The sequence below is a fragment of the Syngnathus typhle genome, linkage group LG3, assembly GCF_033458585.1.
Source record: "Syngnathus typhle isolate RoL2023-S1 ecotype Sweden linkage group LG3, RoL_Styp_1.0, whole genome shotgun sequence".
Classification (NCBI taxonomy): Eukaryota; Metazoa; Chordata; class Actinopteri; order Syngnathiformes; family Syngnathidae; genus Syngnathus; species Syngnathus typhle.
The window spans coordinates 24,063,794-24,084,348 of NC_083740.1; the positions used below are offsets into that span (position 1 = coordinate 24,063,794).

At 41.8% G+C, this 20,555-nt stretch overlaps 1 protein-coding gene across 6 annotated transcripts in view; it reads left to right on the plus strand.

Moving 5' to 3' along the window:
- Nucleotides 1–20,555, plus strand: part of LOC133151703 (N-acetylgalactosaminyltransferase 7-like) — a 256,760-nt gene that overhangs the window by 131,708 nt on the left and 104,497 nt on the right. For 4 of the 6 annotated variants that reach the window (XM_061274943.1, XM_061274945.1, XM_061274946.1 and 1 more), the window contains one exon: nucleotides 2,024–2,139. The exons of 1 other annotated variant lie outside the window; for it this stretch is intronic. In XM_061274943.1, coding sequence (XP_061130927.1) covers nucleotides 2,024–2,139 — 116 coding nt within the window. Of the gene's footprint in view, nucleotides 1–2,023; nucleotides 2,140–2,695; nucleotides 2,805–20,555 lie in introns of all 6 variants that reach the window. One more of the 6 variants, XM_061274947.1, reaches the window with a different exon arrangement.

The window sequence follows — 20,555 nt, forward strand, 5'->3', positions numbered from 1 at the left end:
CACCGCTTATCCTGTTCAGGTTCGCAGTAGGTGCTGGAGCCTATCCCAGGTGACACCGGGTGAAAGGTAGACTACATTCTGACCTGGTTGCCAGCCAGTCGCAGAGCACATGTAGAGATGAACAACCAGTCACACCTACATGCGCACCGCGACTGAGCGGACATTGATCCCATGCTGCCCACACACAAGTCCGGCGTGTGTACCCCTTCATTATCAATGACTCAAGTTTAATTCAAAAATGAAAAAAAGTCACAAGGCTCAGGGGGTTCTTCTCTGCTCAGGCATGAGGGGGTGGCCTTGCACCAAAGCTGCAAGGCGCGTCAGCAGAGACGACACTTTCCAGTCAAGCCTTAAACTGCTGACCTTCGAATGGCATGCCAAAGCCATTGTTCCGCACACAACACCGTTAGCGTTGCAAGGCTAGAGGCAAAAATGATGACGGCAACAGGGAGTACAAAGTAAAAACAATGAGTTGCAAATATATTTTTCTTTTTTTCCAGAGAAATGTTAGAAGAGAGGTTTCAAGTGAGAGGTTTCAGGCGGGAGGTTTTAGGGACAGGAACAAGTTTTGCGTCTCCTTAAGTAGAACTGCTCATGCAGTATAGAGTTGCACACTTCCTTGGAGAGCAAGTTTTGCATCTCCTTAAGTAGAACTGCTCATGCAACATAGAGTTGCCTACTTCCTTGTCTGTGAAGGAGGGAAAATGTACCACTTTGTGATTTCATAATTATTTCTTTCACATGAAGGCATCGTTATAACAGGATTTTTTTATTGTAATCAACTCAGTGATTGCTCTGAATGAATGAGTGTGGAACTTCTCAGATGCTGATGTAGTATTGTTGAAAAAAATCCATGTAACAGTGCTTTGCACACTTCACAACAAAATCACCCGAACATGTCAGAAATTGTTTTTGTTCAACCATGGAAAGTCGTGAAAGAAAACGTTAAACCATCAGATGCACATTAGTGCATAGCTTATCCTGAGCGTGTGAGTCCAACCCTGCCTTTGTCACAAGGGCTCACAGTTCTTCCAGGATTGGTAAGTGAAGGTGTCACTGTGAGTTTGTTTGAGGGCTGGGGGACTCACCACATTGGTTCTGTGGATGCCAAATTGTCTGGCATAGACCCATGAATATGCCAGTTCGAGACATGCTAATCCAATTTTCTGGCATGCGGTCAGTGTATGTATGTTGGCGCTGGTGTTTTGTGGCTCCGCAGGGGTCAATTTCATGTGACAGTGACCATGAAAGCTGATTGTCTTTGCTTAAACCTGTCTACTCTGTGGATTGATTCAAAACAGACATTGTGAGTGTTGTTCCCAGTTTGGATTATGCTTTCAAGTGGATTCTATGGTAGAGTTTGCGAGGGAGGCTAATTTAGTTCCAATAGCAGATGTGCTTTCCCAGTTTGGAATATGCTTTCTAGTGGATTCCATGGTAGATTTTGTGAGGGAAGCTAATTCAGTTCCAATAATAGATGTGTTTCCCAGTTCTCAGCTGTGACTCTTTAGTCAGTTTTGTGACATGTGGAGGTTAGAATGCTACTGTTTGTGAGTACGGAAGCAGCTGAACCTCCTTTTAGTTCATGAGTAGGCAACCCTGGTCCTTGAGGGCCAGTGCCCTGCATGTTTTCTGTTTCCCTGTTGCAACACACCTGATTCGAATGATCAGGATTGTTAACCAGCTTCTGCAGACCTTGCTGATTATCTGACAATTTGAATCAGGTGTGTTGCAACAGGGAGACAGAAAATATGCAGGACACCGGCCCTCAAGGACCAGAGTTTCCTGCCCATGCCTAGTTGTTACAGCATTTATAATATGAAAATATAATAGAAACAATATGTTAATGTTACATAAAACCATGCCTGTAAAATGTTTTTTTTTCATTCACACTAATATAACAGGTTTCTTTCACTTGTTATACTAAGTCCTTATTAAAAATGGTTAAGGTTCGTGTTAATTGTTTTTACCCTGTATTTGTTCAAATTTCTTGAAGCAAATATAAATGCGTGCATGTTTGCAGAATTATGTTCGTGTAGTGGAAGTATGGTGGGATGAATACAAGGACTACTTCTACGCCAGTCGTCCTGAAACACTAACCCTTGCCTATGGAGACATAAGCAAGCTGAAACAATTCAGGTACATCATACGCCTATAATAACAAAATCAAGATTTGTTTGAATGTTTCAATAGTTTTCATGTTTTGTTTGTTGTCTCTTGGATTACATATTCTCATTTATCACTCCATTTATCAATGTTCTTTTAATCAATTGTCTCATCTTAATTAGGCCAGTGTGATTGATTTTGTTGATTAATTATAGTTCGGGGGTTTGTATAGAACCTTTTTTGGATTTATTTTTGTGAGAAGCTTCGACGATTCAAAACACTGCTTGCACAACTGCAACATGACTATGGATGCAAAAGGGGCACAGCTTTGTCTCTAATATGACTTTTGGCCACTACTGCAACATGACTATGATGCAAAAGGGACACAGCTTTGTCTGTAATTAGATTTTTTTTTCAAGTTTGCACCTGAGTTTTGAAGCCAACATTTTCTTATGTAATTTTGCTCATAATTAATTTTCAAGTCAAGTGAAATCTATTTATATATCTCTTAGTCACACAAACATGTCTCAAAAGGGCTTCATGTACCCACAGTTGACAGTTAATGGCATCCCCTGATCTTAACCCACAGGGGGACAAGAAAAACCAAAAACACATCTGGGGAAAAATTAGAAACCTTCACACGGGGCTTCAGATGGAGGAAATCCTCTTACAGGATGACTAGGCTGCAATTGATGCTGGTGAGCAAGATTTAAAACGTAATGCAATGGAATGTGAGTTAAAATAGTGTAAAAGTCTATTCAATCAGATGAAGCACTGCAAGAAGATGGCTTCAGTGAAGTGGTTGGTGAATGTAGAAAGCCTCAATAGCAGCATCTCTGAGTAGATGGTCGACCTCAGATCTTGTCACAGTTAGTCGATGAAAATCCAGACATCGACTTCCAATTTGGTCATCGTCACCAAGGTCCTCCCCCAAGGGGGGAGGGGGGTGTTAGGGTTAGAAGCGGCGATCAAACAGGCCAACCAGCTCAGTGCACTAGTGGTAGAGTGTCCGCCCTGAGACTGAAAGGTTGTGGGTTCAAACCCCGGCCGGGTCATACCAAAGACTATAAAAACAGGACCCATTGCCTCCCTGCTTGGAACTCAGCATTAAGGGTTGGAATTGGGGGGTTAGATCACCATATGATTCCCGAGCGCGGCATCGCTGCTGCTCACTGCTCCCCTCTCTCCCAGGGGATGGCTCAAAAATCACACGGGGATGGGTTAAATGCAGAGGACAAATTTTACCACACCCAGATGTGTGTGTGACGATCATTGGGACTTTAACTTAACTAAATGCAAGAGTATATACATATATATATATATATATATATATATATATATATATATATATATATATATATATATATATATGCCGTTTTTTTCCGCGTATAATGCGCCCCCATGTATAATACGTACCTTAAAAATGGCATGGTGATGCTGAAAAAAAGCCTGTACCCAAGTATAATACGCACCCCAATTTTGACTCCTACTTAAGTCCGTAAACGTAAAATTATTTCAGAAAAAAGATCATCTTTGGGAACAACCGGATGTTATTCTGCCGGTCAGTATCACTGCGCATGCGCTAGCAAACTCGATAGCGAAGAAATGTTTCAGATTTGTGTAGGGTACATTGTGACAGCAAACGAGCAGGTGATCGAGCAAGCGTCTGATACGAGAGCATTGTGTAACCATGTATAATGCGCACCCCAGATTTTAGGACAATAAATTACCGTTTATTTTCGTGTATAATGCGCCCCCATGTATAATACGCACCCTAAAAATGGCATGTTGATGCTGGAAAAAAGCCTGTACCCATGTATAATATGCACCCAATTTTTTTTAATTTTTTTTTTTTAAGTCCCAATGATCGTCACACACGCAGGGAGGCAATGGGTCCCATTTTTATAGTGTTAGGTATGGTCTTAACTAGGCTGGATGTATTTTTTTTTTTGTTGGCGTTGATTTCTCCGACTGCCCGTAAAGGCACCACCGCGATCAGTGCGGACATGTGAAAAAGGCGTGCGGACATGTGAAAAAGGCGGCTCTGTATGGGAGAGAAGTTGAAGAGGAATAAAAACACCCTTAGAAACCAAAACTTGCCCCTCGTCGTGACTCGGAGCCGCAACAAATGTTTCGGATTCGTGTAGGGTACATTGTGACAGCAAACGAGCAGGTGATCGAGCAAGCGTCTGATACGAGAGCATTGCGTTCGTATGGAGCGTGTTTGAAGTGAACAGCAGAGACGAAAGGAACAAGGCAAAGTGTTGTGAAATAAAATATTACCTATAATACGCATTTTATTATTTGCTGATTGAAACTGCTAATTAAACTGTGAATTGAAACTAATAGGAAGAAAACAACTCTCGCTCTTTATATAGCTGACGTGTCTTGCGCATCCGTTCTGCGCATCGGATCCATACTGCCTCCGTATGACGTCCGGTCCGCGATGGAGATTAAAAAGCAAACAATATTTGACAATAACACACCATCAAGGATTGCATCATCGCATCAAACGATGTGTCGTCAATTGTAAATTTTACTGACTAAGTGTGTTGGGCAGGATGGCTGAATGTGATGCGCGATTGACAACAAACAAGAAGAAAGGTGATTTCAAGTTTTATTTCGAGGGAGATTTGTCATGTCTCATCCCCAGTTTTTCTATGTGTCTAGGTTGCCATAGTTTCTGTTCGCGTCGCCCCTCCCTTCCTGTGTCACCTCAATCAATGTAACGTGTTTTGTATTTTAGTCCTGTCTGCTCCTCGCTCACCATCGGATCATTGCATGTGTTACTGTCATGATGATTTGGTTTCTGTTCCTGTCTTTGGTAATGTCACCCTGTCTTTTTGTTCCACAACTTTGTCGGTCAGTCCTGTTGTTGGTTTTGTTTTACCATGATTTTCTTAAAAAAAATAGAATAAATAAAAAAAAATTAAAGAAAATTTGTACCCATGTATAATGCGCACCCCAGATTTTAGGACAATAAATTAGTTAAATTTTGCGCATTATACACGGAAAAAAACGGTAATACATTTTTAGGGTGGCTTGGTGGGGCACTGGTTCACACGTCCGCCTCACAGTTCGGAGGGTGTGGGTTCAATTCCACCTCCCTCTGAGGAGTTTGCATGTTCTCCCCGTGCCTGCGTGAGTTTCCGGAACTCTGGTTTCCTCCCACATCCCAAAAACATGCATGGTAGGCTGATTGAGCACTCCAAATTGCCTGTAAGTATGAGCGTGAGTGCCTATGGTTGTTCCTCTCTGTGTGCTTTGCAATTGGCTGGCAACCAGTTCAGGGTGTCCCCCGCCTGCTGCCCGATGATTGCTGAAATAGGCTCCAGCACGCCCACGACCCCCGTGGTGACAAGCGGTACAGAAGATGGATGATGGATGGATGGATAATTCATTTTTAGTCGTGTTTCAAACATTTCTGCTGAGGCTCTAATGTCTGGTACGTAGGGCCTTCCAAAGCACTGGAACCCGAATGGAAAACACCTGCAGACCTATTTTTGGCTCTCAGGATCATACAAGATTAGTGAATTATGAATAAAGGTTTTGGGACCGAATATATGGTATCACTAAATGAGATAGGAAAGTGTAGATCAATAAAATATATTTTATAGATAAAATGTCTTTGATAGATAAATAAATAAATAAATAAATAAATAAATACGTACGTACGTACGTACTTACATACATACATACATACATACATACATACATACGTACGTACGTACGTACGTACGTACGTACGTACGTACGTACGTACGTACGTACGTACATACATTCATACAGTATCTCACATAAGTGAGTACACCCCTTTCATTTCTGCAATGTTTTAATTACCGTATTTTTCAAAGTATAAGTCACTTTTTTTTCCCCCCATAGTTTGGGTGGGGGGGGCAACTTATACTCAGGAGCTACTTATATGTGAAATTACCGTAATTTTCGGACTAAAAGTCGCACCGGAGTATAAGTCGCACCAGCCATAAAATGCCCAAAAAAAGCGGAAAAAAACATATATAAGTCGCTCCGGAGTATAAATCGCATTTTGGGGGGCAATTTATTCGACAAAATCCAACACCAAGAACAGTCATGAACGAGCAACAACAGGCTAAACGATAGGTATGCTAACGTGACGTAAACACAAACTAAGAGCTGAGAACGGCCCTGACGTAAAATTCAGAGTTATTCAAAAAACTATTACATAAATAACACGTTAATAAAACCATCTGCGTCACTCCAATTCATTAAATCCATCAATCGTCCTTTGTCAACAATGCGTGCGCGCCGCTGATGGCTCTTGCACTTCAAAATATTCCACAGGCCCATATATCGATATATAAATTATATATAAGATAACTATTATATAAGCAATAATGTTATCAAACCATCTGTGCACTCTAAATCATTAAATCCATCGATCAAATTCCTCATCCTTTGTCAACATCGCCGCGCGTGCGCCCTGACGTCAGCCTCGTCGTTATTCCACAGATCTACTATATAACTATATTGTAGCGTTAACAAAGTTCAAGGAAAGACGTGGGTTTGGTAAACGGCTGTTTATTTAACAAAACAAACTTACAGGTGTTTGGCGGCGTGGACTTCCGGCCACGGAAGTGGAAGAGAGCTCCATAGAATAGGACCGGGCGTGCGTAAAAGCCATGACCGAGGCCCATCCACCGTCCCTGGACAGCTACCCGGCCGAGTGCCGGCGCCCGACTTCAATCCATGGAAGTTAAAGAGAGCTCCGTCGAGTGACGCGCAACGTCGCGCTGCTGACGTCAGCAGCCCTTCAGCAACGCGCCAATCACATGTGCTTCTTCTTCTACTACTACTTTGGGATTTGGCTTCATAGAGATACATAGAAACACTAGATGATCGCTTTAGCTGGTTGACGACGTGCAGACCTGTCCACCATCTTGAACCGGGAGTCACGGGAAATGGTAATGCTGACGTCAGCAGCGCGGCGGTTGTTTATATAAAGGACAAATGCTTTTACGTACGCCCGGTCCTACTCTACCGAGCTGTCTTTCACCACACGCCTGTAAGTTTGTTTTGTTAAATAAAGAGCCGTTTACCAAACCCACTTCTTTCCTTGAACTTTGTTAACGCTACAATATAGTTATATAGTAGATCTGTGGAATAACGACGAGGCTGACGTCAGGGCGCACGCGCGGCGATGTTGACAAAGGACGAGGAATTTGATCAATGGATTTAATGATTTACAGTGCATAGTTGGTTTGATAACATTATTGCTTATATAATAGTATATATCGTTATATGGGCCTGTGGAATATTTTGAAGTGCAAGAGCCGTCAGCGACGCGCACGCATTGTTGACAAAGGACGATTGATGGATTTAATGAATTGGAGTGACGCAGATGGTTTTATTAATGTGTTATTTATGTAATAGCTTTTTCAATAACTGAATTTTACGTCAGGGCCGTTCTCAGCTCTTAGTTTGTGTTTATGTCACGTTAGCATACCTATCGTTTAGCCTGTTGTTGCTCACGTGTTGTTGCGACGCTGCGTCAGCAGCGCGGCGGTTGTTTACATAAAGGACAAAGATTGACTCGAAGAGTTGCTGCTGACGCGACGTTGCGCTGCTGTCATCACTTGAAATTCAAATTACAGTAATCCCTTGCTACATTGCGGTTCGTTTATCGCGGTTTCACTTTTTTTTTTTGAAAGTTTTTGAAAAAAAAACCATATAAGTCGCTCCGGAGTATAAGTCTCCCCCCCACCCAAACTATGAAAAAAATTGCGTCTTATAGTCCGAAAATTACAGTATTCACACATTTTTACGTGATCATTAACACATTACTTACTTACTAGTATAGTTGATCACTTCACATGTTATTTTCACTTTAAACTGCATGAGGGTGCACTATCGCTGTGGAATAATTGGAGCCTCACTGACAATGAGTTCCATTCATTGACTTCCAGAATCAGGAGATTTAATGATTTGAAATGGTATCATCTGAAAACGGCCTTCAAAATAATGCACCCTACCTCAAATCAAAGCACGGCTGAATAACAAAAATAACATGGAGAACTCTTAACAAATACTGTAAATATCTTTTGAGAACAGCTTTTATTATTTTAACACTTTTAATAACAAGGTACAAGTGTACATACTGTAAATATGTTTTTAGAACTTTTTTATTATCATAACGATTTTTGTATAACAAGGTATAACACTCTTAAATGTGTTTTCAGAACTCTTATTATTATAATTTTTTTTTTATAAAAAGGTACAAGTGTATGAACTGCAATTGTGTGGGCACTCCCTGCCTTCCGCTGACGAGTGGGCAACATTCATGCCATAATTCCTCAATTTAAAAGTTTTATTTTGAATCTTATTTTTTTTAATTTGGGGTTAAAAAAATCCGCGATGTAGTGAATACGTGGTAAACGAACCACGATGTAGCAAGGGATTATGGTAATTTGAACTGCAACTGACGTCAGCGGCGCGACGCACACGCGGCGTTGTTTACATAAAGGACGAAGGATTCGATCACGGGATTTATTGACTTGGAGTGACTTATATATGTTTTTTTTCACTTTGTTGTGCATTTTATAGCTGATCCGACGAATAGTCCGGAGCGACATTTAGTCCGAAAAATACGGTATATCTTGTCATGGGACAACACTGTAGAAATGACACTTTTATACAATGTTAAGTATTTTAAGTAAGTTAAGTGACCAGCTCAGTGACCTAGTGGTAGAGTGTCCTCCCTGAGACTGGAAGGTTGTGGGTTCAAACCCCGGCCGAGTCATACCAAAGCCTATAAAAACGGGACCCATTGCCTCCCTGCTTGGCACTCAGCATTAAGGGTTAGAATTGGGGGTTAGACCACCAAATGATTTCCGAGCGCGGCACCGCTGCTGCTCATTGCTCCCCTCTCCCCCAGGGGATAGATTAAAATCACACGGGAATGGGTTAAATGCAGAGGACAAATTTTACCACACCCAGATGTGTGTGTGACGATCATTGGGACTTTAACTTTTAACTTTTTAATAAGTAACATGTCCTAAACACTTCAAAGTCAAAGTCAGCTTTATTGTCAATCTCTCCACATGTCACAACACACAAAGAGACCGAAATTACGTTTTTCTCTATCCCACGGTGACGAGACACATAACACGATAGACATACATGTACGCGACACAATATAAAAACAAGAAGGCAAAAATTCAAACAATCAATAGTAAGAGTGATGAATAAATAATAAATAAACAGATAACACAATAAATAACGGAGCCAGCAAGCATAGCGCAAAAGTAAAAAACATCATAAACAAAAAGGCACAAACAATAAATAAGAGTAATAACAAATAATAAATAATAAGAGCCAGTGTGCATTCAGACAGTTCAGACAGTAAAAGTACAGGACGCTACGCAGAACGGGGGAGCGAGTTCAGGATCCTAACAGCCTGGAGTATGAAGCTGTTTGAGAGTCTGGAGGTGCGGGAGCGGAGGCTTCTGTACCTCTTCCCAGAGGGCAGAAGCTCGAACAAAGAGTGAGCGGGGTGACTCGCATCACTCACAATCGTGGTCGCCTTGCGGGTGAGATGGGAGGTGTAAATGTCCTTCAAGGAGGGGAGCGAAGCACCAGCAATCTTACCAGCAGTGTTCACTATGCGCTGCAGGGCCTTCAAGTTGTAGTCAGTGCAGCCGCCACCCCAAACAGCAATACAGCTGGAGAGGACGCTCTCAATGGTGCCGCGGTAAAATGCAGTCATGACGGCCGGAGGAGCGCTCGCTCGCCTGAGTTTCCGCAGGAAGTACAGGCGGCGCTGGGCTTTCTTTGCCAGTGATGCGGTGTTGGTGGACCAGGAGAGATCCTCACTGATGTGCACCCCCAGGAACTTGGCGCTGCTCACTCGCTCCACCACAGCACTGTCGATGGTCAGCGGCAGGTGTTGGGTGTGACCCTTCAACACACATTGAGTAAATGTAAGGTAACTGGTATGCAGTTCCTTAAACAAACATCGAGTAAATATGGGATAACTCGTATGCAACTACATCAAACTGTAAGTTGCCCGGTGGTTGGGGACCACTGATTTAGAGAATCCATATGTAGTAAAGTATTGTCTTACTACATATGATTTCATCTTCATTTAATTTGACCCACCTTTCAAAATGCTTCTGGTTGTCTCAACCCGTGTTCCTCATCCTAATTTTTCCTTCCTCAAGGTGTCAAACCAATCAAGATAAAAAGATAAAAACCAACAAAATAACTGCCAGTAACTTAATATAATAGTTAATTGTTGTTGTTTCTTAACTTTAACTATCTCAATCGCTCTCTTATTCTCAAATTTTAAATTTCGCTTTGAAATGTCGTTATTTCATAATTTTTCTTCATCCAATTCCAGAAAGCAAGTTCTTTCCATCTCTCAAATTTTGTTTCATCAAGGCTAGGCATTAATGCAGTGTGGACCAGTTTCTGCCCATAAACAAAATTGCTTGCTTTTTTTTCACTTCCTATTTTTACAAAATCGTTTTTGTTTCGCGGTGCAAATCAGATAGACTACAGTCTAAGAAATTCTTTTGTGCACCTATATTAGCCAATTTCATCCTTTTAACACATAACACTTACAGCACACAGACAACACAAAAACAGCAGAGACAGAGCTCATAAACAATACCAACAAACAACGCTGCGCAAACGTCATCCTCTATTTTGACGTTTTGGTTATACTTTTTTTTTCCCATTAGTGCCTTTTATCCTTCATGCAAATATTGTCACATCTTCCTTAAGCATCACCCTGCTTCAAATATTCAAACATTCTCTGAGAAACTCACACTTTCCCTGCTTCGCCCGGAGCCATAGCACCCCCCGTGCGAGGGGGGGCGCAGCATCAATGTTGATTGGTCACAGGCTGGCCATTTCCTGCAACAATCATGATGCCGGCCAACCGCCCACACGAGCATAGCACAGGCCCACGCGCACAGCCCCGCCCCGCGACTACGCGCGAGCGCAGGCTTGCTTATCAGTCTCACCCTCTCAAAGGGCAGGCCAACTTTGCTGTTGGCCTCATGTTCACATTCGACATCTTTCACTGTCTTCTACACAACATTTGCTGTCTCTTATTCTCATCCTACCAAGCCACCGTTCTAGTCACTTTCTGCCACTCACGTCTTGTTTTCTCTACTGCCACACACTGCTCATCTTAGTTTCGCCAACCAACTTAAACACGCCATCATCCACTTCTCAATTTCCCTATTATTGCTCACCTCATTCTCCATTACTGATTTCTTCCATAGAACACACATCTCACTCACACACATACGTATTCATGAGGATCCTCCGCGCGCACACGCACACACACACCAGCACAAAAGGATGACGCACAACATATAAGAACACCTTTTTGCTCGTCTTGTCAGATTTATTTTTTATTTTACTTTTAGAAGCTATTTGTAATTCTTTTCCATTCATTTTTGCAAATTTTAACTTTAGTGTGCACACAATTTGATCTCAGGTCCTTTGTCATTGGGCATACAAACAGCGTTGTCAAACTTCTTGTATGGACAGGAGGTCGAATAATAAAAAAATTCTAATAATCTGACAATGACATGTTTTGCTTTCATATGGACATCTGTTATTTCTTTCTCTGTATGAGCTTGAGCGGTCAAAGGGGAGGAAGCTTGTCATGTTGAAAATTTGGCTTTTCCTCTGCCCCTTCCTCCACCCTTTGATTGGTATTGTTTTACACAACGACACACTCTTGCCAAGTGTCCCCGTTTCCTACAGTTCCAACAGTACAAATTTGATGTGGAGTTTGAATTGAATGGCGGCCTGCGGCCTTGTTGGTCTCTAACTCTTCCTCTGCCCCTTTGGGAACTTTGGAAGAAGACCGTTGTATCTTCATCTAGATCATTACCATCATCATCTAGATGAAATACATCAGAACTTTTGCCTTTCTCAATCGTCGCAACACAGTGTTTCCTCAACCAGTTGCCTAAGTCGGGGGGGAAACCAGTGAGGAGCGCATTAATAAGATGTTGCTGACAAGCACTCTCAGCTGCATCATTGAACGGGATGCCACTGTGCACCCAGAATTCTTTTTCAAGTCTCAATTGAATGGCAGCCTCATCACTTTTTATCTTTCTATTTTTTGTCTTATGAATTTGTTCTCTTCTCTCTTGTGAAACTTTCAACCACAGTCTAGCACAATCCAACTCTCTCGCTTTCCTTTTCTTTTTCTTCCACTTTGGCATGTATTGCATACAATTAAGAAATTTACTCGCCATGTACTTCTCATCGTCTTCAAGAGCTAGAGATTTACCGTTCTTATTTCCCCTCTTAATTTGGTATTTCCTTTTTAGGTTTATGCAAACTTTTTTTTCAAATTTTTTTCTTTCTTTGAGGATCCTCAATGCAGGTTTAAATTGAGCTTTCATCAAATTACTAGCCTGTGGTATTGCCGTGGATCAATGCTAAAACTGCATTTTAGTCAATTTATTCTACCAGTCACACTCTAAACCACACAATTTTCAGCGCTCTTTATTTTTAGGCCTATCCAGGACGGGTGTAAAACCCTCCCAAACAGCTTGGAAAAACGGACAAAAAAAGAATCTACGCCCTTCTTCAATTAGGAAAAATAAACTCTGTTTTTTCTTAGCCCGTTCCTTCCACTGGGACTTGAACCCAAGCTGTTCTTTGGCCGGAAAAACATACAAAGAAGAATCTACACTCTTCTTTGATTAACCCAAAAGAAGCTCCGTGTTTCTTAGCACGTTCCTTCCCCTGGGACTCTAACCCAAGCCCAAGCCATCAGCTTGGAAAAACAGACCGAGAAGAATCTACGCACTTCTTCGATGAACGAAAAAGAAGCTCTGCTTTTCTTAGCCTGTTTCTTCCCTTGGGACTTGAACCCAAGCTATATCCCGTGCACCTTTAATAATTGTATTTTATTTATTTATTTATTTGTTTTTTTTACGTGTAACTTTAGGGCTTTAACTTACCTGTCCCCTGGTTCATTGCACTGCCGGATCCCGTCAATCTACCTCTGTCAGACAAAGACAGACCTAAAATGCTGGCCCAGCGAAGAAAGTCTCTTCCCAGGACTTTCTTTTCCAGGTCCTCCTAAAGGACGCTGGCTTGTCGACAATGCAGCACGTTCTGCTCCGTCAGCCAAATGGCGGGTATGAGGATCCGGGTCACAGCACCAAAATGTTAGGGTGCTGCTCACTCTAACTTAATTTGCAAGAACCAAACGGGAGACAAGTAAGTCCTTTTAGACACCTGCAGGTGGAGAGTCCATTCGTCGCTGTGTGTTTAGCGATGGTTGAATGAGATCTGACTCTGGCCTCATGCAGGAGCATTTTTATTGAGAGAAACAGAGCGGGGTTGAGAGTGGGGGGGAGAGTGGGGGATGGGGTTGAAGCCCCTGGCCTGCTGATCAAAGCATAGCAAGGGGTCTTTTACGACGTTGTGTAAACAAAGCAACTTTGATTGCTTCCTCTGCAGCTAGTCAATCAGTTCAAAAGATCTTAGCACTTTGGTATACTCCTTTTGTTAAGACAGGACAAGCCAGGTAAATTATTACAGGTTACATTCCAACATAATCATACGATGAAGATAATCTGTAAACCCTAACAAGGTGTTAGGTGTGATTGGAGATTAGGTGTATTAAATTAGGTATTTTCACTCTCACACTGGTCACAGGAAGTTCAACATGGCACCTCATGGCAAAGAACTGGGAGGATCTAAAAAAATAATAATTATTGCTCTACATAAAGATGGCCTAGGCCAGGGGTGGCCAACCCCTTGTATGCATGCGGCTCTTTGGCTGGTTTCATGCGGCTCTTTTGCGTTCATATCAACATTTGTGTTTATTTTTTGTGCGTATTTGCTTCGCTTGAGTTCAATATGGTATTTTGGTCAAACGTGCATGCGCGTGAGGTGATCCCGCAAAGGAGGAAGGACAAACCCATTTGAGGAGTGTCAATTTCGCTCTCAAAATGGCAAGGAAAAAATGCACAGCTAAACAAAATGACGATGAACACAGGACGTTTTAACGGAGTTAAAGTTGTTTTTTGTTGAACGCAATGGCAAGCCATTCTGGCTGATATGTCGGACGTCATTAGCGCATTTAAAAGCTTCAAATGTTCAGCGCCACTTCAGCTCACTTCATGCCAATATCGACTTTCCAAAAGGGACTGAATTTCGCAAGCACAAGTTTGGACACTTTCAGGCAGAAAAATAGGTACAGTTTTTCCAAAAAATTACGAAGCACTCAGACTGTCACGCTTGCATTGTTTCAACTGGCTTGGAACAATGCACGGGCTAAAAAGCCATACAATGAAGTGGAGTTCGTTAAAAAATGCCTCAGTGACGTTATTGAAATCTTGTCTCCTGAAAACGACAAACTAAAACGAATGGTCTGTCCCGCCACACATAGTAAGTGAAAAAACGTATGTTTTTGTTTGTGGAATTTGTTGAACAGAGTTTGTCTGTGTGAGACACCGCACACAATGTTCATTGTTGAAAATGTGGTCTTTGGTCTGTGGTTTTAGTACTGTAGGAGTCAATTTGTCCTTATCATGTCTGTTCGTGACATGATAATGTCACACAATAAATTTAGCTGAGCAGAGGTGTGTGTGTGTGTGTGTGTGTGTGTGTGTGTGTGAGTGTGCATGTGTGTGTCGGTGTGTGTGAGTGTGTGTGTGTGAGGGGGGATGTTCATGTGTGCTCATGTGTATGATGTGGCTCTTTGCGATGACACAGTAAAAAATGTCGCTCTTAGTCTCTGACTGGTTGGCCACCCCTAGCCTAGGTTATAAGAAGCTTCTTCTTCTTCTTTCGTGTAACGTCAGATGTCCAACTCGGTGTCGCGTAGCCATGCCCGCATCTCTGGTCCTAGGTCGAAGAGGCTGGCTTCCGAGGGTGGTCCATATAAGGGGCAGATGTTGATCATATGGTCGGCGGTCTGCTCAGGGTCACCACACTCACATGCCGCACTGTCCGCCAAGCCCCACGTCTTCATTGATGACACCCTGAAACTGTGCTGTAGCACGGTGGCTAAGACCATACAGCGGTTTAAGAGGACAAGTTCCATTCAAAACAGGCCTTGCCATGGTCGACGAAAGAAGTTGAGTGTGTGCGCTCAGCGTCATATTCAGAGCTTGGCTTTGGAAAACAGGCGTATGAGTGCTGCCAGCATTGCTGTAGAGGTCGAAGAGGTGGGGGTTCATTCTCTCAGTAATCAGACCATACGCTGCACACTGCATTCAATTGGTTGTGCCAGGAAAAAGCCTCTTCTAAAAAAGATGGACAAGGAAGCTCGCAAAAAGTTTGCTGAAGACAAGCAGACTAAGAATATGGGTTACTCGAACCATGTCCTGTGGTCTGATGAGACCAAGATAAAGATATTTGGTTCAGATGCTGTCCAGCGCGTGTGGCGAAAACCAGGTGAAGAGGACAAAGACCAGTGTGTCTTGCCTACAGTCAAGCATGGTGATGGGAGCGTCATGGTCTGGGGCTGTATGAGTGCTGCTGGCACTGGGGATTTACAGTTGATTGAGGGAACAATGAATGCCAACATGTACTGTGCAGTACTAAAGCAGAGCATGATCCCTCCCTCCGTAAACTGGGCCGCGGAGCAGTATTCCAACATGATAACAACCCAAACACACCTCCAAGACGACCACTGCCTTCCTAAAGAAGCTGAGGGTGAAGGTGATGGACTGGCCAAGCCTGTCCCCAGACCTAAACATCTGTGGGGCATCCTCAAATGGAAGGTGGAGGAGCGCAATGTCTCCAACATCCACCAGGTCCGTGATGTCATCATGGAAGAGTGGAAGAGGATTCCAGCGGCGACCTGTGAAGCTCTGGTGAACTCCATACCCAAAAGGGTTACGGCAGTTCTGGAAAATAATGGTGGCCACACAAAATATTGACATTTGGGTCCAATTTTGACATTTTCACTTTTGTTGCCAGCATTTTACACATTCATTGATGTATTTTGAGTTACTTTGAAGTAACAATACATTTACTTGGCTATCCAAGCTCTACAGTGACTACTTGACATTGTCTCAAAGTGTCATTTCTTCAGTGTTGTCCCATGACAAGATATAATTAAAACATTGCAGAAATAAGAGAGGTGTACTCTTGTGAGATACTGTACATACATACATACATCAGGGATGAGAATTTTCCGCAGATCTGCGGATTTCCTTGGTTTTTTTCCGTCAAATATCATTTTGGTGTATCGTGTAAATCCGTTGAGAAAATTATTTCTTTTATTTATGGAGGGGTAAGCGGCTGGGCAACATTAGCCTCAGTGACTCGCTAGCATTCGCCCGCCGCGACGGTATCTTTAGGCACATCTCAAAACAAAATTAGTTAAGCTGTGAGTACGGAAATTGGCTTGCCTCTCTAAACCTAACTCACTGGCAGCAGTGATGCGACAACATCCGCTTTATTTTCGGCAGCATTTTTGCGCTACTTTCGTCACATCATTTCGACTTGTTAGCGTAACTGTTTTTACACCACCACATTGTCAATTTGCGATTGGGTATTCATCACTTGTAGACGTGTTATTTACTCAAACGGGATCAAGAACTGCTTCAGATGGCCAGGGCTCGAGAGCAACGTCAACTCGGAACACAGTCCGTAACCAAGTGCCTGACGGATTATATCCATAAAGTAGATGTCCCGGGGAAGGTTGTGTGTATTTTTTGTCAAGATATGATCAGCTATGGAGGTCATTAACGAGCACATCGAAACAAAAAAGCACAAAGCTACATTTTTACTTTTACAAGAATGTGGTTTTAGAAAGTAACATGATGTTACATGTAAGCTAATGTTAGGCTATTGTCATTATATCGTTAAAGAATAAATCTTCAATAATATAGATATAGATATCTCATCGGTCCCCCAGACCCCTGGCTACTTTTCAGTGTTTTTTCACATTTGCCATTCTCATCCCTGATACATACATACATACATACTAGGGGTGTAACAATACATCGATACACATCGATTAATCGATATATCGATATAATGCTCTCCGATTTGGCATCGATGCTAAACGTAAACATCGATTTATATCGCCGTGTTTGACCTCGGACATTGGACGCGACTTTATTTTGAAATCCAGTTCATTGTTGCTTGCTTCCTCTTTCCGGGAGCGTGTTGTTTTGTGAGCAGAGCAGGCACTTGAAATGGGAGGCGACAACTAGTAAGCGGCTCTTGGCCTGGTGCTACTATGGCTAGTGTCCAAAAAGACGAGCACATTTGCTCCCCTTTAGGCTTAAAGTCATTCGTTTGGAAGCACTTTGGATTCCAAAGAAAAGATGGCTCAACGGACAAGACACGTGCTGTTTGTAAATTCTGCCATGCGGTGATCAAATACTCAGGGAACACCACAAATCTCGCCGCACATTTAAAAAAAAAACACGTCATCAAAGTTAAGTGTTAAAGTAAGCACTTTGTATACTACAATACTCTTGTAATTTCCTAAGTAAAAAGTTTGCAGTACCTTGTTGATTTTGCGTATGAATTGTTATAAATCAGGATATTGTTCTATATTTTTTATTTTAAAAAATAATTGTATCGATCGTGGAGCACTATATCGTGATATATCGTGAATGAATCGCAGCAGGCTTTAAGATATCGGCAAATATCGTATTGAGGTTCTTAGTATCGATATGATATCGTATCGTAACAAAACCCGCAATTTACACCCCTAATACATACATACATACATACATACATACATACTACATACGTACGTACATACATACTACATACATACTACATACATACTACATACATACGTACATACATTCGTACATACATACGTACATACATACATACATACATACATACATACATACATACATACATACATACATACATACATACATACATACATACATACATACATACATACACACATACATACATACATACGTACATACTATATGCTTGCTTGCTTGCACACACACACACACACACACACACACACACACACACACACACACACACTCGCGCACATAAATAAATGCATAAAACTCAGAAACTATACATGTATGCTTGCTTGCTTGCATACACACACACACACACACACATAGACACACACACACATACACGCATACATAAATAAATGCACAAGACTCAGACAATATTTTATATGGAAACTGAACAAATATTAAAACAAGACCTACACCTCACATCTGTCATGGCAGAGTAAAATAATTTGTCGTATTTCCTTCACAATCGCCTCTCATAGTCATAAGATTGTCTAAACATAAGGATTTTATAATTTACGAAGTGCATTTCTAGTCACTGATGGTGTTGGGGTACACTTACCTGTCTTGTGTGCGCTTCATTTGATAATGGACATCTACATTACCTTAAAGCAGTTCTTCTCAAATAACCCCCAGGGGGGCGCGGTGCGATACCAAGGGGGGCGCGTGTGACACCAGGGAACATGCTTTTCTCTTGGTTATACTAGATTAAAGGGTAATTAGACATCCACTGCAGTAGGTGGGAGTGGCGTTATCACTGTAAGTGTGTGCGCAAGGAGTATTTGCGCGGCGTTGTTGTGTGGTGAGCAGAGCAGGCACGTGAAAGGGGAGTCGACAACTAGTACGCGGCTCCTGGGCTGGTGCTATGGCTAGTGTCCAAAAAGACGAAGAAATTTGCGCCCCTTTAGGCTTGAAGTCATTCGTTTGGAAGCACTTTGGATTCCAAAGAAAATATGGCTCAACGGACAAGACACGTGCAGTTTGTAAATCCTGCCATGCGGTGATCAAATATTCAGGGAGCACAAATCTCGCCGCACATTTAAAGAAAAAAACACGACATCAAAGTTCAGTGTTAAAATAAGCACTTTGTATACTGCAATACTCTTGTAATTTCCTAAATAAAGAGTTTGCAGTACCTTGTTGATTTTGCGTATGAATTGTTATAAATCAGGATATTGTTCTATATTTTTTATTAAAAAAGAAAATCGATCGTAGAGCACTATATCGCGATATATCGTGAATGAATCGCGGCAGGCTTTAAGATATCTGCAAATATCGTATCGTAGTTCTTTGTATCGATATTATATTGTATCGTGACAAAACCTGCGATTTACACCCCTATTATTTATTGCTGTTATGTAATTTAATATTATGTATGATTATTATTTTATTATATTTTTTTCAGCATAAAATGGCAGTTGGTCAAGAATGTTTAGAGTTTAAATAATCATAATTTATTTTTTAATTTCAGGCAATTTCAGGCAAAGTGATGCACATTGAATCTGTTCTGTTAACTAAAAAACAATGTTAAAGTGATTCTTCATTGTAAGTTGATCTTTCTTTTTTATTTATTTTTTGTTTCCTTTAATCATTAAAGAAACATTAAAGTTAAATGTTAATAAGGGTACAAGCGTGGAGGGCGCGAAATGTTTTCTTCTCCCAAGGGGAGGCATCACAGAAAATGATTGAGAAGCACTGGTAATAAACCAAGGATGGTTCATTTTATATTTATTAGCCCAGTTTGTTTGTTTTTTAGTGTTAATTTTAGTTAGCGTTTTCTATCTCATCTATTCATTTTGGAAAAATAATGAAACAACAAATACCTTTTCACATTCTTGTGTAATTGGCAGGGTGGTTTCACAAAAAACAAAATCTTTCAACTAAAATGCTGAGAAAAACAGCTTTTTGTGAAATGACGACTGATTGTCATCATCATAGCTTGTCATGCCAAACAACCAACCATTCTAGGGTGTTCTGGTTCACATTCAGCAAGTCAGCATTGTTCAGGCTGCATAGTAAGGGACACGCTCGGAGGATATGCTCGATGGTCTGGGTGGTCTCTCCACACTCACACGACTGATCCGTCCCCAGACCCCATCTGACCCTATTATAACCTGTTCTACATACTCCTGACCTTGCTCTATTAAGAGCACACCAGCTGCGTCTAGGGAGATGTGCCCCATCAGCAATTTCTTCGGTGGGGTCTTGAACAACACAATTGGGGGTATTCCTTTGTTCAGATTCCTTCCATTGGTCCACTCTATACTTTTGTCCTGATATCTGGGGTGGACGTTTCTCCTCAGGACCAAAACTCTTTCTAGATTTCAGTCTCCTCGGAACTGGCTCATGGGGATGCAATGGGTGTCTTGGGTCCGAGGTTTGCTTGTGCTTTTCGATTTTAGCTGTTGTCTGCCGCCTGATGTTTGGAGGGGCAATACCAGCAAGCTTATGTAAGGTATTAGTTGGAGTGGGCCGTAGTGTTCCAGTAATTACTCTACAAGCTTCGTTAAGTAATGGGTCTATTTTCTTTGCGTGTGATGATCTACTGCACACAGGTGCACAGTACTCTGCTGGTGCATAGCACAAGGCTAGGGCAGATGTTCTAAGCCACAGGTGTCAAACTCAAGGGGGATACGGCCCGCCACATCATTTTATGTGGCCCGCGAAGACATATTGTGCATCAAATTC